This window comes from Nothoprocta perdicaria, unplaced genomic scaffold (genome assembly GCF_003342845.1).
Source record: "Nothoprocta perdicaria isolate Ctin4 unplaced genomic scaffold, notPer1 scaffold_229, whole genome shotgun sequence".
Classification (NCBI taxonomy): Eukaryota; Metazoa; Chordata; class Aves; order Tinamiformes; family Tinamidae; genus Nothoprocta; species Nothoprocta perdicaria.
This window is the reverse complement of record NW_020455454.1, coordinates 1,064,780-1,079,357: the sequence shown is the minus strand read 5'-3', so window position 1 is coordinate 1,079,357 and position 14,578 is coordinate 1,064,780. Positions and strand designations below refer to the sequence as shown.

The 14,578-nt window shown below is 40.6% G+C and overlaps 2 protein-coding genes across 3 annotated transcripts in view; one reads left to right on the top strand and one right to left on the bottom strand.

The window, feature by feature from the left end:
- MAK (male germ cell associated kinase) overlaps positions 1-10,372 on the top strand; it is a 28,825-nt gene extending 18,453 nt beyond the window's left edge. The window contains exons 12-15 of one of the 2 annotated variants that reach the window (XM_026039356.1): positions 1,495-1,626; positions 2,962-3,036; positions 6,120-6,248; positions 9,029-10,372. In XM_026039356.1, the coding sequence (XP_025895141.1) occupies positions 1,495-1,626; positions 2,962-3,036; positions 6,120-6,248; positions 9,029-9,183 (491 nt within the window). In that variant the 3' untranslated portion in view covers positions 9,184-10,372. The remainder of the gene's footprint in view (positions 1-1,494; positions 1,627-2,961; positions 3,037-6,119; positions 6,249-9,028) is intronic. The other variant, XM_026039357.1, reaches the window with a different exon arrangement.
- Positions 10,373-11,730: 1,358 nt separating this feature from the next.
- LOC112947303 (transmembrane protein 14C-like) lies at positions 11,731-14,572 on the bottom strand. The gene is made up of 4 exons (XM_026039358.1): positions 14,484-14,572; positions 13,690-13,791; positions 12,647-12,731; positions 11,731-12,456 (listed from the first exon to the last, which is right to left on the bottom strand). The coding sequence occupies exons 1-4, from the start codon at positions 14,557-14,559 to the stop codon at positions 12,399-12,401; spliced, it is 321 nt and encodes a 106-aa protein (XP_025895143.1). The 5' UTR covers positions 14,560-14,572; the 3' UTR covers positions 11,731-12,398.
- Between the last annotated feature and the right edge of the window lie 6 nt (positions 14,573-14,578).

The following is a 14,578-nucleotide window of genomic DNA, read 5'->3' as shown; positions in this document are numbered from 1 at the left end:
ACAATTGCTGTGGAAGCGCCTGGCTGTGTAAAGGTAAAAGAGAGCTCAGCACTGCTTGTACAGCATAGTAGTTCTCATGCACTCTTATGATCACTAGCATATAAAACACTCTCAGTCACATGAATCTAAGATATCTTGGACACCTCAGACTGTATTCTGATGGACCATTGGAAGGCTGTCTGAGTACTGAAGAAAATACCTGCAGTGCAAGGTTGTCAGTTTTGTAACATCTATAACATGCAACATCTATAGGCTTGGGGGTTTGGGACGTAGTTCTGAAAAGTAAAGTTACTTSGGTAGGAAGTGTTTAAAAACGTTATCCACCTGGGCTGGAAAGAATTCATAAACATGCCTGTCTTTGCAGGAGAGTCATTTTCCAAGAATATGAGGTAACATAGTGTAAATCTGATTTTGAGAGTTGAATAGCATGAATTGATGTCCTTGCTAGGAAGAATGGTAGGAAGAATGGGAAGAGGGAGAAAGAAATGGAGCATATCATGCCCTTAGTTTTTTGAATGCTTTCTGTAATAAAATGATTGCCTTGGTGTCCTTCTTACTATCTTTTCTTTATCTGGTGGTTTGTGCAATTACAGCAAGTGCACTGTGATTTCTGCTGTAGAGCACATATAAGAACTTACCTGATTCACAAAGGAGCTCCTGATTGCTAGACAAGGGTTTTATTACATATTTCTCAGAATTTATCACTGATTTCCCAGGAATTCATTAAGACATAAGTTTTGAATAAAGTTCTGGAATGTCAAATAGGACACTAGGCTCAGGAGTCTTAAGCTGGCAAAAAAAAATGTTCATCTAAAAATAACAGAAATGAGTAGCTAATCTCGATTTCTTATCTTAAAAAAAAAAAAAAACTAATACTACTCTCTTTTCAGTATTTTTTTACCAGTGAGAAAGGCTTAATTATAATTAATATCAGCATTTAAGCCAATAATACCTTCAAGGAGCATATTTGTTATTTATCAGTATTACTCTTAGTCTGTCCCCACTAGATCTGGGAGCTGCTTTCATGCTGTGTAATCCCATTAGCTCTTTTAATGTTCCCAACATGCTGAAGTGACAAGAACCTCCTTGTCCTACTTCTAGACTTAACCATYGAAGCAAGTTTATTTTCAGCATTAAGAAACTCAGTTTTTGATAGGTGTACTTAATCTGCATTACCTCTTTGAAAGTCAAAATATCAGTAATGAGGCTATGGTTTTGTATAAAACAGGTGACTGTACTAAATAGACTTTAAAAGCTGTTGTCTTGGAAGCCTGGGGAAAAAAAAGAAGTTTTAAAGTAAATGTTACTCTTTTTGTAGTTTTATTGTGGAAATTAACCTAATCGATGGACATTGTTCTTTGACTTCCGTTAATGGTGTTTACATTACAAAGAATTCAGTGTTGGTTTTACTTTTTTAGAAATGTCAAATCATTGTCTGAATTATTATGTTTGCAGACTGATTGTTACAGCATTTGACATAATTTATTTTTCAAGGTGTAAACCCTAAGAGTGTCTCTTTAGTAGCAGCCAGTAAAGAAGGATCTTATGGAAGCTGGAACAACCAATTGTTTTCTAAACCTCTAGGACATGTTGGAGGAGGAATGTCTTTCAACAAAAATAATACAGGTAAAAGAGTAATCAAAAACAGTCACGTTGTTTCATATCATAATTTATACAGTTAAGTTATCTAAGACTCTCTGGTTTAACTTCTGTCAGGCTTATCTTCTGTGTCTCCTTTTCATTCCCTCTGTTTTCATTACTTACTCTTAAAATAACGTCTTCAAATGTAAGCCACTTATTCTGCTTTCAGAGCATAAGGGAAGTACAAACTAACTCTTATTATAAAGCTCAGATTTTTTTTTGTTGTTGTTTGTAATCCTCTTATATCTTTGTTATATCCAATTAATCTAAGCAACTAGTTTGACCTCGTTACTGCTTGATCAGTGTGATGTGGGGCACTGTAGAACAGCAGTCCAACATATGAACACAAGATATGGAGTGAAGAGACATATAATAAAATTATTTSCTATCATCCTAAATTTTTCTTCTAACAATCTACAAACCTTGTCTCAAGGTTTCAGAATTGCCTTATTCTGAAATGCCTCAGAAATAATTTCTTCATAAAATGCCCTGGAAACGGAATGAGGCACAAGAAGGTGAAGTGCTCAGTTTCCAGATGTGTGCACTAAGAGGGGGCATCTCCCCGCTTTACAAACTGGAGTGCAAAGAAAATCATTCTATTGAAATCTCCTGATCAAAAAGCCTTGTTTTGTGCATAATGGCTGAYTCAGGCTATCTGCTAAGAAGTCTTAAAAATAAATAAATAAATAAATAGATAGATAAATAGATAAATAAATAAATAAGTAACTCTGGAACAATCTTGGATGTTCAACAAATACCATTATTTCCATCAGTAGCTTAAATTGGATGTGCTGATCTTTCAAATGATGGGGAGCCAATAACCTTTAAGAGAGATGCATACAAAAGCAGGATCACTGGGGCATGAATCTGTGTATTCAATTTTCATATTAATTAGACTGAAAGTTGACACTTTCAGTTTACAGTTTATTTAACTGCATTTGGTTAGAGCCTCCTTTTTTTTTTCCTTACCCACAACATTCTCCTAAGAGGAAATTAGTTAACAACCAGATGCTTTCTCATGAAGAATTACAAGGTTACAATCAGTCAACTTGGCAGATATGCCTGAGTGGTGAAACTTGTGTGATTTGTGCGTTTGTGTGACTACAGTGTGACTGCATTGTTGGGAAAATACCTTTTGATTCCGTTGTTAGAAAGGACCTTTTAATAGATGATAGTATTTCTCTGTTGCGAAGAYGTGGGACTGAAATTCTTGCTTTGTTTTTCCTCATTTCTTTTATATCACCAGTCATGTTCTTCACCCTATTTTTCTAAAGCACTGTCTTTCTATCTTTTTCTTCCTTTCACCTTCCTTCTATACAGAAGAGAACTTAATTATACCAATTGAAAAGCTATCATGCAAAGAAAGGTTGAATGAAAAATTAGAGGACCCMAAAGGTAATTTATAGCAGTTATAGCTTCCTTCTTTGCACTGTTCATATTTATCTTTTACAGTTTCTTTTTAAAATTGCGCTTACAATGCAGATTCCAAATAGTTACGTTCTTCGTTGTCAGTGGTTGCACTGTTTTGTCAAAACTCTTTCTTCTTATTGTGACTGATCTAGACCAAGCTTCTTTGGGCTTAAGGGATTAAGACAGAAGGGCTACTTAACAAAGAGTTAAGCTTTAGCAACTGTCTTTCACTGACACTAGAAGCAGGGGAACAGATAAGTCAATCTTAGTTATCTCAGGGTTAAGCACCATGAAAAACTGGTTCCACTTCTGATTTTACTCCTTGGAGTTGTCACCGGGATGAACATAAGTAAAACAAATAGATATATCTTTAAGGATTTCTTTATTTTTCTTTTTATTCTGACAAAACTAAAATACACTTATCTATCTGTACGGAACCTGAAAAGATCATTTATTGATTTGGGCTTTTAAAGGAAATGGTATCTTCACCATTAACTTCACTGAATACGGAATGAAATGGTTAGTGAAGAGCTGCTCTTACAGCAAAGGAGAGGGAGCCACTTCCCTCCACATGCAGATCAACCTGAGGACTGTCCTAAATCCACGCCATTGCAATCCTTTGAAATGTGAGAGAAGAAACTGAGTGCATGTCCTTATTAAATTCATTTAAAGAATATGTGAATGTCCCAATAAGTAACTGAACCCCTGGCACTCGTTCTAAGGGCAAAGAATATTTTGTCGTCGTAGTTGCAAGGCAGAGCGTGTGATCGGGCTGTAGYTGGCTAAGGGTGAAGGGCTGCCTGGAAAGGAGAAGCACGAGCACCTCTGCTGAAGGACGGGTTGTTCCCAGCAGCGTTTGTGACTGGCGCTGTTGGCTGAATTCATTCTGCATCTCTCACACCGACTTCACAGTGCTGTGACCGCACTGATTTCAGGGCGTACAGAGTAAGGGTGGAAAATCCAGTTTCCTGGCAGCCTCACTTGTTTGTAAATATGCTGCTCACCGCAGGCACCATAAAGCTGCTAGAATGTTTCACCTCTCCAGAGTTTCTGGCACCTCGGGCACGTGCTGCCTTTGAGATCTACCTCAGTGCAACAGGTCATCATTTGTTTTAGCTTGCTGCTTACCTCACATGACTCAACGACTCCGGCCTTTTTGAAGAGCCAGGTGGGCGCCGTGTGAGGCAGGGGCTCCTGCCTGAGCTAGGCTTGTGCTTGCTGACACCTGCCAGACCAGCCAGCTGCCTGATGGGGATACTAGTGAGAACCCCTTCCTTTGCACAGCCCAGTAAGAGGTAAGGAATGAATTACGGCAGTGGATTTAAAATTTTTATTTGGAGTTTTTCTTTGGTTTTGTATTGATGGGCTTTTTGTTTTCTTCCCGTGTTTCCATCCAGCTAAAGATCCTTCTTTGGTTTCTCCCAAACTGATCCTCCTGGCTGCCGCCTTCCCTTTCCTGCTGAAGGGCTCATAAAGAAGGAGCCTGTCAGGTGTTTTTTCTCAGACCTCAGGACTACAAGGAATACTGCTGAGCTGTCAAAGGACACCCACAGAGCACTCCCAGTGAAATAAGTAGGTACCAGAATTGGGGGGGGAAGAGGAGAGTATATAGGTATGTACATGCATGGGCACTAACACTGTGTTGTTTTTGTCTTTCAGGCACACTTCTGAAAAGGAAGAAAAGCAAAAGATTAAGAAGTTACATTTCTTTGGAATACTTCATTAAAGCTTTATTTTTTTATTGGGGCTTTTGTGTCATTCTTTATTGCACTAGGAACTGGTGTCRGATCAGATATGGGGAAGCCATGTACAGACTCAGCTGTTCTCAGGACTGATACAAGTGGCAGTTTAGGGAAACCTGAGCTCAGCTGGATATGTGTTATTAATGCTTCTGCAGAGAGGGGCACAGTATGACCCCATCCAGCTGTAATTGCCTGCAAAGTCATTTGAGGTTTGTAGATGACCAATTTTACAACTTATAGTTCTGAAATAATCACAAGGGAGAAACGTGTTTGTGCGAAGAGGAGCATTTGGAGTTTGTTCTGAAGCCACAGATTACGAAACAGAAGGACTTGTCAAATCAGATTATTATGTTTTACCAGAGCTACCATTGAAACCATCCTGAGTGTTACTGTGATAAAAATGCTCATTTGCTATATGTCAAATAAAAACAGATGTGTATGGACTTGTTCACAAATTTATTACTACTCAATGTGGAACCACACCAGAGAAAATAGTTTTCCTCTGGACATTGCAGCTGCAGACACAGGAGTCTAACACTGTCCCACCAATGACTGACAGAAAGGAMCAGAAATTTGCTTAGAGCAGGGACAATTTAAATATTGTATAGTTGAACCCTCAGCTATTTGACAATAAATTCAGTACTGATTTTGTATGTGAATGCACTCTGTTTCTTGACTTACAAATGGTGGAGATTATGCCAATTTGCCCAAGGTAGCACTGCTGTAAATAAAAATCTGGACCCAAACTAGGTACAATAAAGTTCTACACACACCTCGAGAGAGAGGATCTGCCTTTAATCGTGGAACACACRAAGTCAACCTTAGGTGGGGCACCACTTACCACAGGAGGAGTTTGGATCTGTTTTTAGGTAGCTGTAGACCCAAACTGTGGATTGCAAGATTACCGCTAATTTTCCAATATTGAAGTGTTTGAACCAGCTTCTTGTAAAGAAAATACCTGCAAGTAAAACGTAAGATTCTGCTTTCCTGTAACTCAGCCTAAACCTTTCTACAAGGTCTGAATTTAATGAAAGTACATGTGAAGTGTTTTTTCTGCTTTGCTATTTTTATGCCTTCTAAATTGCAGCATCAGATGTACTAGAGCATAAACTGAGAGGCTTTGTTGGGTGCTTTAAAGGGTCCAGCTAATATACAAAGCCAAGAACAAATATATGCTGCTTCTCAACAGATAACAGCTAAAGAATTTTAAGAACAGTCATCTGGATTAGTGTTATGGCACTGTAATTATGTTTTGAAGTGACTATGAAAAGCAAGCAAAATTTTTCTGAGTGCAGCTGAAAATATTAACTCTGTAACATCCAACAGGAACTCCTGGCTTTGGAGGTGCTGCTGGTTACAACCTGCCAGGAGGATATATCCCCTCGTTTCATAAAAAAGAAGTTGGATCGGCTGGACAACGGATACAGCTAGCGCCTTTGGGGGCATCTGCCTCAGGTAAGAAACATTCCTTCACCTGGCACATGCATCTGAAGCAAACAGAGAAGTTCATTTCTCACTCTTCCTAAGAGGTTTATTAGTCTGTAGGGAGGTTTTCTTCCAGCTTTGTAAGAAGTTATGTCTGAGACTTTCATATAACACACGTGAATTGAACATAGATACCTAGAGACAACCCTGATACTCAGAGAAGCTATTACTACTAGTGTTAGATAAAACAGAAAATAAAGGTACATGTTTTTTGTTATTCCAGGAAGTTTGGACTAAATTGGTTTTGATTAGCCAAGGGCTAAACGGAGTTGTAAAACTATGTAACTTGTAACTCCACAGTCTGATAGTAAATGACCACGTAGAGRTTTGACACAAATACGAATGCATGATTTATGTAACCGGTAAGAATTGGTACTGTCACCATTTAATAAATACACCTAGATAATCCAGGTTAGAAAACCATGTTGCATTTTAGTGGATCTGTAGGAACTTTCTTGGCTGTAACAGTTGTGCCATGGAGCTATCCTGTTTTGTGAGGCCAAGTTAAATGTGAGTAAAGCTTTGGACAGAAATCTGTATCCACCATCAGCATAATCTCATCCAATACAGTGAARTGATGCTGATCCATGCCTACAACAGCCCCAATGTTAAAAAAGACAAAGACCTTCCTTAAGTGATTTAGTAAATTCACAAACAATCTATAAGCAGTAACTTAAAATGAATTGCTCTCATTTATTGGTCCCACCTSGTCTACATCTTCTCTTGTGGTCACAAAAATGGTTTTTCATTCTGTCTTCACCTCACTGTGTTGGCTCTGCAAGTCTGTGGATACTGAGATGACATAAAATTCTCATCCTTTAAATGTCACAAGGAATKGTGTTTTATGAAGTGAAAATTTCAAGTTACTATATTCTGTTTTTTCCCCCTATAATGCAAGTAGCTGATAATGAATAGCTGTGATGTAGTAATGACATGGATGTGCATTACATTAAAAAAAAATCTTGTTTCCTTTATCAGTTGAAAGTAATATGAAATCCTTCTGAATATGCCTGTTACTTTCACTGCTCTAAGATAGGTATAGGCTGAGCACGTTCTTTATTGATAGGGTTCTGATTTAGAGGCTTATGAAAGTGCTCAGATTACAGGAGAAACTGATTTGTAAGTAAACCCTCCAAGAACATTGGTTTAATTATTTCAGACATAATAAGGCCCTGAATAGTGAATTGTTTAATTAATTGGGCTATGACAGACCAGTGTGGTACGGCCCTGCTGAAGAACATTGCTCATTTGCTGACTTCCCCTTTTCAGTTGTCTGCTCCCTCTTRGGGAACTTCAGGTGACTTGTGAGGAGGGGGAATGGAGGCAGGCAACAGCATGCGGTCTCCTGCATACACAGATAGACATAACTTCATTAACTTCATATGAAGACATAACTTCATAACTTTATGCATATACGGGACCTGGCTTGGTCAGGAACCTGCCAGGGAAGAGTGGAGCTGCCCTTCATTGCCTCAATGATTCACTGCAGGAACGGCTCTTGTCKCGAGTTGTCACAGTGTCTGGATCAAGAAGTCCACAGGAGGACAACATCTGCAACTATCTCTAGACCACTGTGAATAGTGAGAATGAAATGAAATTACTTATGGTGATCCAAAGGGAAATAAAATCATTGTTAATCTGTAATTAGAAGTGAAAAACGTGCAGTGAAAATCAGGCAGACTGGCAGACGGAAGTCTATTAAGAGACTATTTCATGTCCCAGAGAAGAGTGAGAGTCCTATTGCTTAAATCCCTCATGCTGTGTCTAAAACCAGCAGATTTGCATGGCTAGAGAGATGGAGTGGCAGATTTTAGCTGCTATCTGTTCTTCCTTGAATATTTACATTTTTTGGTGACCCTTTGATTCTGATTATCCAAACTGTAAATTTCTATTCATGTTGTTTTTTACTTTCTGAAATAGGTTATGCTGTCCTTGGTTTTCACTCTCTTCATTTATTCTATTAAGTATTTTAATGTCAGAGTCTAAATAAAGCAATGAAGTGTAAACGGTAAATTTTCTGAGAAGAATGCTGAGTCCTGAGAAAAGTGGCCTTCCTTGCCCCGCGAGGGCAGCCGGGAATCGTTTGCTGCTGAAATACAGGGAATGCCATCTTAAAATACAAGGGCGCAATATTAGTCTCCAGTGAGATGGAACCCTCAGGAGGTTCAGTTCCTTGAGACTGCCCCTTTTAAAATGTCTTGATCCTCAGTTTTACCAAACAGATCCCACTGTTGAAAAATACCAGAAAAGAGCAGGTGGCTGTCACAAGAAACAGAATACGCAGACCCCATGTATTTTATCTACAACACTGATTTTTTGAAAAAAAATATCAGTATTCTACAATAAGAGAATACTTAACTATGAAAGGAGGAAAGGAAGGGACAAGACTTGCTTTAGGAGTGCTAAAAAATAAAATAAGATGTTGCCGAAATCTGGGCTATGGGGATCCCAAGTTACTGACTTTAAAGGCTTGGGAAAGTGGAAGAAGTGGGGAGGAACATGTAAAGCAGCAGCAGTCAACTCCTGGAGCGGTGCAAACTCCTGAGCTGTAGCAAGCTTGCAGAAGCAGTGACTGCTTGAACTGCAAGAAGAGAGGAAACCTGTGTAGAAAGGCCAGGAACACAATACTGCCCAATTAAGAATGCTTATGAGACCAGCTGGAAGCCAATATAATGAAATAAAATGAAATGTAGTGGATATAGGGAAATACTTGTTAACTGTAATTGATTCTGGGTTCTTGATTCTTTCAGATTATTCTTGGAAAACCAAAGCTGCTCGTACACAGCTACCAGGAACTACTTACACTTCAGCAACGAGACCCATGAATATTTTAGCTCGCCCACCAACAATCCAGCCAGTACATGGAAGGACGGACTGGGTGGCCAAGTACGGAGGGCACAGATAGAGAACGTCGTCCCGCTGAGATGCTCCACGAGCTGCATTCGGCCCTCCTGCAGCAGGAACCCCAAACGCCTCTCTGCTTTCACTTCTCCTAAGCCAATGCAATAGTAGGTAATAATAAAAGAACTTGTGTCCTATTGCCCACGGAAGAAAAACATATTTCACATATTATTTAAAATTTTGGATGTAAGGTAGGGGATGATAAAGTATTGTGTAACACATCTTGCCAAAACTACTGAGTATTTAATGAAAGTATTTCACTAACTATATTTTTAATAGATTCACATAGAATAGGTGTAGCCTTAACAACAGCTGTTTTGATTGTTTGCCCTCTGCAAGTCCTCCCTTGGCACCTGCTGCTTTCTTGCACACAAGCAGCAAGAAGCAGGGCTGGAGCCAGCGCGGGGCTGCAGGGCTGGGTGCGAAAGCCCAGGTTGGACTTGGAGCAGGACACGGCTCCATCAAACCAGGATCCCAGAACTCCCCGGCACTGCCCTTGCTTAGCATCTATAACGTGCAAATGGTTGTAGCAATTGTGAGAACCGACTCCTTCCGGTGGGACCTAATAATCCACAAACAAATACTACACTTCAGTCTAGTTGTCATTTTAAGGGTGCATCTGAATGCCTTTATTGGGCTGGCATCGAACTAAACCTCTGGCTTCTTACAGAAGTCCAACAAACCACATGAGCAGAGAATTCGGGCTGTTCTTCAAAGAGGTCGCTTTCGATCCTAAAGGGCAGCTATAGTCCCTGAAGAAACACCCACTCTACTCATGCAATCCTGCAATATTTGTGTGCTCATGCCACACAATTCCTGGCTGCTGCACTAAAAGTAAAACCCTGCAAAGGACCTTGCATTCTACAATAAATCATTTTAAGATGCTGATGTAGGATATTTCTGTTAATAGACATAGAATAGATGCTTTATTAGTTACACTGCCTTTCTAAAGGACAAAATTAGTGCACTCTTTAAAATGTCAAGCGGTTAATGATTACTTTAAGGGCTATAAAAAGAAAAGTGTTTGTATGGCTTAACTGCATATAAACCCCCAAGTTCTCGCTGTTGACCTAATCGGCCATAATATACAGGGTAAATAACTTATTGGAAGTTGATTTAGTCAGAAACAGTTGAATGAAGAAGTCTAGTAGTTTGTTAAGAAAATGACATCTGAGGAAAAGGCCACCTTAGTACTGGATGAGAAGATAGGGATATGTAGGTCAGTAATGTACAAGAGGCTTGCCATTGGTCCAGCCTAAGTATTTTTCCTTCCCTTAGTACTAATAAACGTCCTTATGCACCAAAATGTATCTTATTTATTTTTAGAGTATCAACATCTGGTTTAGACAATGAAAGACAACCTGACTTTCTAAAACAATCCTGCTTCATAAATGCGCTTATGGTGTCTTTATGATAAAAGACAGACATCACTCTTCTATAGTACAGGATGCCAGTGATGTATTTAAGATCAAAATCCAGTGAAGGAATTAACTAATAACCTCTGTCCATTGCTTTCTAAGTCACCTAGAGCAGAAAAAAATAGATAATATTAGTTGCATTAAATATAGCTAGAAGAAACGTGCTGTTTCTTTTACCATACCATGTGTTGAAGGATGTTGAAATTGCTTTAACCATCCACAACAGACCTGATTCATTTATCATCAAAATATGACCAATATTAACATTTTTTTCTTGCTAATACCTTCAGGACTAATAGTAAGAGGCTCAAAGGCTTTGTACAGTTGTTGCAGCTCTGCCTCAAACTACTCCTGCTGTGCCCAGATAGGCACTATTTCCCCCCTCCCCACTACATCCAGAGCCCCAGATCATTTCCTTAAACACTGCAGAAAGGTGGAAGGAAGGAAACCAACTGTGCCTCAGCTTCCTACAGAGCGACCAGGCCCCCCCATCCAGAGAACTTTCAGCACAGGGACTCCAGAGGCACTGACTTAAAGGATCACTCCCCTTGCTCCCGTCTCCCAGCACAAGTCACCAAACAGCAAAGGCTGAGGAAACGGAAGCTAAGGGTCTGTGTAGAGAAGGATGTAGCTAAAGGAGCCCAGAAAAGAGGATACATTCCCATGCACTTGGTGCAGGGCAGGTTTGTATTCAGSATGAATTCAGGCAACAGAGGACTTAGGGAACTGCCTGACAGCAAAGACTCAGCAATTGAGCTCACTAGTATTTAACTAAACTTTCACAGAGAATTTTTCAAATCTGAAATAGATCAATCATCTTGCAAAAAAAAAAAAAACCCAAGCATTATATTCTAATACAACACCAGCCTGAATAAATGGTCTGTATGCATTTTTCTCCCCTCTGCACTGGTGAAATGTTTATATTTACAAGTCACTGTCTGTTATGGTCAGAGAATGGACAGTGGTATCATCTATGCAATACATGTTCACAAAAACATTCAAGTTCTCTGCAGAAAAAGCACCAAACTGTCAACCTGGATGGGGAAAAAAAAACAAAAAAAACCCTGTGTACAATGCAGAAGTTTGTAATAATCATCTGTTGCTTTATTTAGCGTTACATCTTCTCATGAAATACAAAAGCTATGCCTGCACTTCAGTGTTACCCGAGGAAGCATATTTCAATTTCTCTTACAAGCAACAGTCTGTAAAAGTCGAATGAACAACATTTAATTGGGCACTTTTGCTCATGATTGTAAGCAGCAGGTTTACATKCCTTGCGTTACCTTGACACTCTGCTCCACGGGTGTGTTGCAGCGCTGAAACAAAGTCCTTGGCTGAGAGAACTCAAACTTKATGAAAGAAAAAAATTGGCAGCTAAATGGTGGGACAATGGGTAACAGAATGAGCACATTTCTTAACAGTAAACATTAATGACAAATTGGCAACTTCTTTATAACAGATTTCAGAATGACAAATCCAAWTGCATACTTAAAGATTCAGTCCTGTAACTGTTTGCACACAAGTGCTAAAAGGTCTTTGCCTACATTGAGCTGCAGGACCAGAAACTAAACAACGTTATTTGCTTATTTTCTTGGTTCATAATACAGCAGAGATTGAGACAATACTGTTTTAAACAACGTAAGGGCTCTCAGCTTCTGCCCTTTAAAAATACAGGGGATCATTAAGATATGAAAAATACAGTGCACAGGCAGCAGTGTCTTTTCCACTTTTGTGCAGTGCATTCAGGCAGTTGCATTTTCAGGCTTCTCAGTCACGTATCTTCAAGTGACTTGCAGCAGACCTATGGCTGAAGAGGCTTTTCCATGATCTGCAATCCCAGCCGTCCAACCATGAATAAACTGTGGAACAGAATATTTGTCAAAAATCCCACAAAAAGCAAGAAGGAAGAACACTGGCAGGATTTCATTTGGCTGAACTCCAACAAGTTATTTTGCACAGAACTTATGTAACATTTTCAAGTAAATCCACATCTAAATTAAACAAAAAGCTTATTCAATAATACAGACTAAAACAAAGGCATGTGACTACCTGGCACCAGCAATTAGCCCGGGCATTGCTTTTCTGGAGTTGTAAAATCTCATTCCCATAACTGTAGCCAAAGTTCCAGACGCCACTGGGAGAAGAAAAGAARCAAGTTCAGCCAGAGCTACTTCAGGGAAGCAGGTCTGAAGCATCAGCACAGCCAYGCAACAGCGTTGGAGACGCTAAACACCTGCAGACAAGAATGCTTCCCTCATCCTCACAGGGAAACATAGGCCAACTTTTGCTTTTTTATTTGTTTTGTTAAAAGGAAAAGCTGCTGCAATCTTTACAGCAACCTTGGTAATGTRCACCACCACACATTAAAAGTAAGTAATTCTGGTCAGAGTTAAGTCTAACCACCCACAACCACCAGTTCTTTCCCAGCAAGTAAACAAGATGCTCCCCCAGTCTATTTGCAGAACAGGAATGGTATTTCTTTTAGTGCAAACAGTCTCAAAACTGCCAGAAAGCTCGAATGATGCTAAAAAATCATGATGTGGGTGCTCAGTTTTTCTGGGACCTTTGAAGTAAAAGGGCAAACTAAATTAAAACTTGCATTTTTGACATTTGATTCTATATGCATTCATTCTAAAGATGTTAACATTGAATATTAACAGCCAACATTGGCTCTATAAACATTAAGAGCCAAGAGAAAATCTGGCCTACAGTGTATTTGATTTTTTTAATGGTTTCATATGTAAGTGCCTCATCCACCAGAAGCAAAAAGAACAGACCATTCCCTCCTTAGGATGACTTCTTCCACATGCTAAAACACACACTGCACTACTGAGGTGCCTGTGGAAACCCGTATTCCTTAACACCCTATCCTGCGACATCACGGGGTTCCCGCTCCTGCACACCCGCTTATTCCATGGCCGCAGACTGGAAATGCTCCTTCACAGCCAAGCGTCTTTCACGCGCATTCCATTTACCAGCCTTCTTATAAATAAAACGGCAGCAGCTGGCAGAAGCACACCAGGATAAAAAAAGACGTCGCTAGTTATATGGCTAGCAGCACCATTCAGTACCTAGGAGCCAAGCAGACTCACCCAGAGAAAGCCACACGTTCCTCGGGTCCTTGGACTGCTGGTAAGCGCCGAGCCCCGCGAGGCCGCCGAAGAGGAGGCCGGCAGCCAGAGACGGGACGCTGCCTGCAGCGAGGGGAGAGAAAGCGCCTGCTGAAGGACCACAAACCAAGCAAAACGTCTAAAGCAAATAAAAGATGCTGCTCTTTTTTTTTATTGATATGACACTTCAAAGCATTTAAGCAAGTACCATTTACCAAGTAACAAGGATTTCTGCAGTGTGTCAAGACTGTCTATTTGCGTTTCCTGCAAATGCAAACTGAACTCTGCCCGCCCTGGTTGGCTGACACTGGAAACACCGAGTGAGGCCTCTAAAGGTCAGGCTTAAAGCTCCTGAGGTCAGGCACACAACTAACTAAACAGCCTCCCAGAGGGCTTAAACATCCGTAGGAGAAAGAAAATGGGTAAATGAGGACAAGGCAGAACAGGTTAGAGCACTGCTGCATGACGTGGGCGCCTGGATACCGACTCCAAAGTGATCCGGGCCTGGAACTCACCGGACTCCATCCGTTTCACTGACAGCCAAGTGCTTTTATTAGCACAGATAAATACAGCACTCTAAACCACGGGCACCCGTTTAACTCCTCCATTTAAAGGCGTTTTTGCAAAGAATTAAGAAGTGCTCTCCCTTAAGGTTGCCATTCACGCCGGTGCTCCCGGGCACTTCCCGCTGTGCTCCCGGCCCAAGTGTCGGTCCCGGATTTTCCCCGCGCTCCAGGCGCGGCGCGGGCCGCGCGCTCCCGCCCCGCCGCCCCTACCTGCTCTGGCGTAGCCCACGACGCCGCCGGAGGCCACGAGCGCCGCGTAGCCGAAGCCGAGCCAGTCGTACTCCATCTGCGGGCAGCAAAGCGCG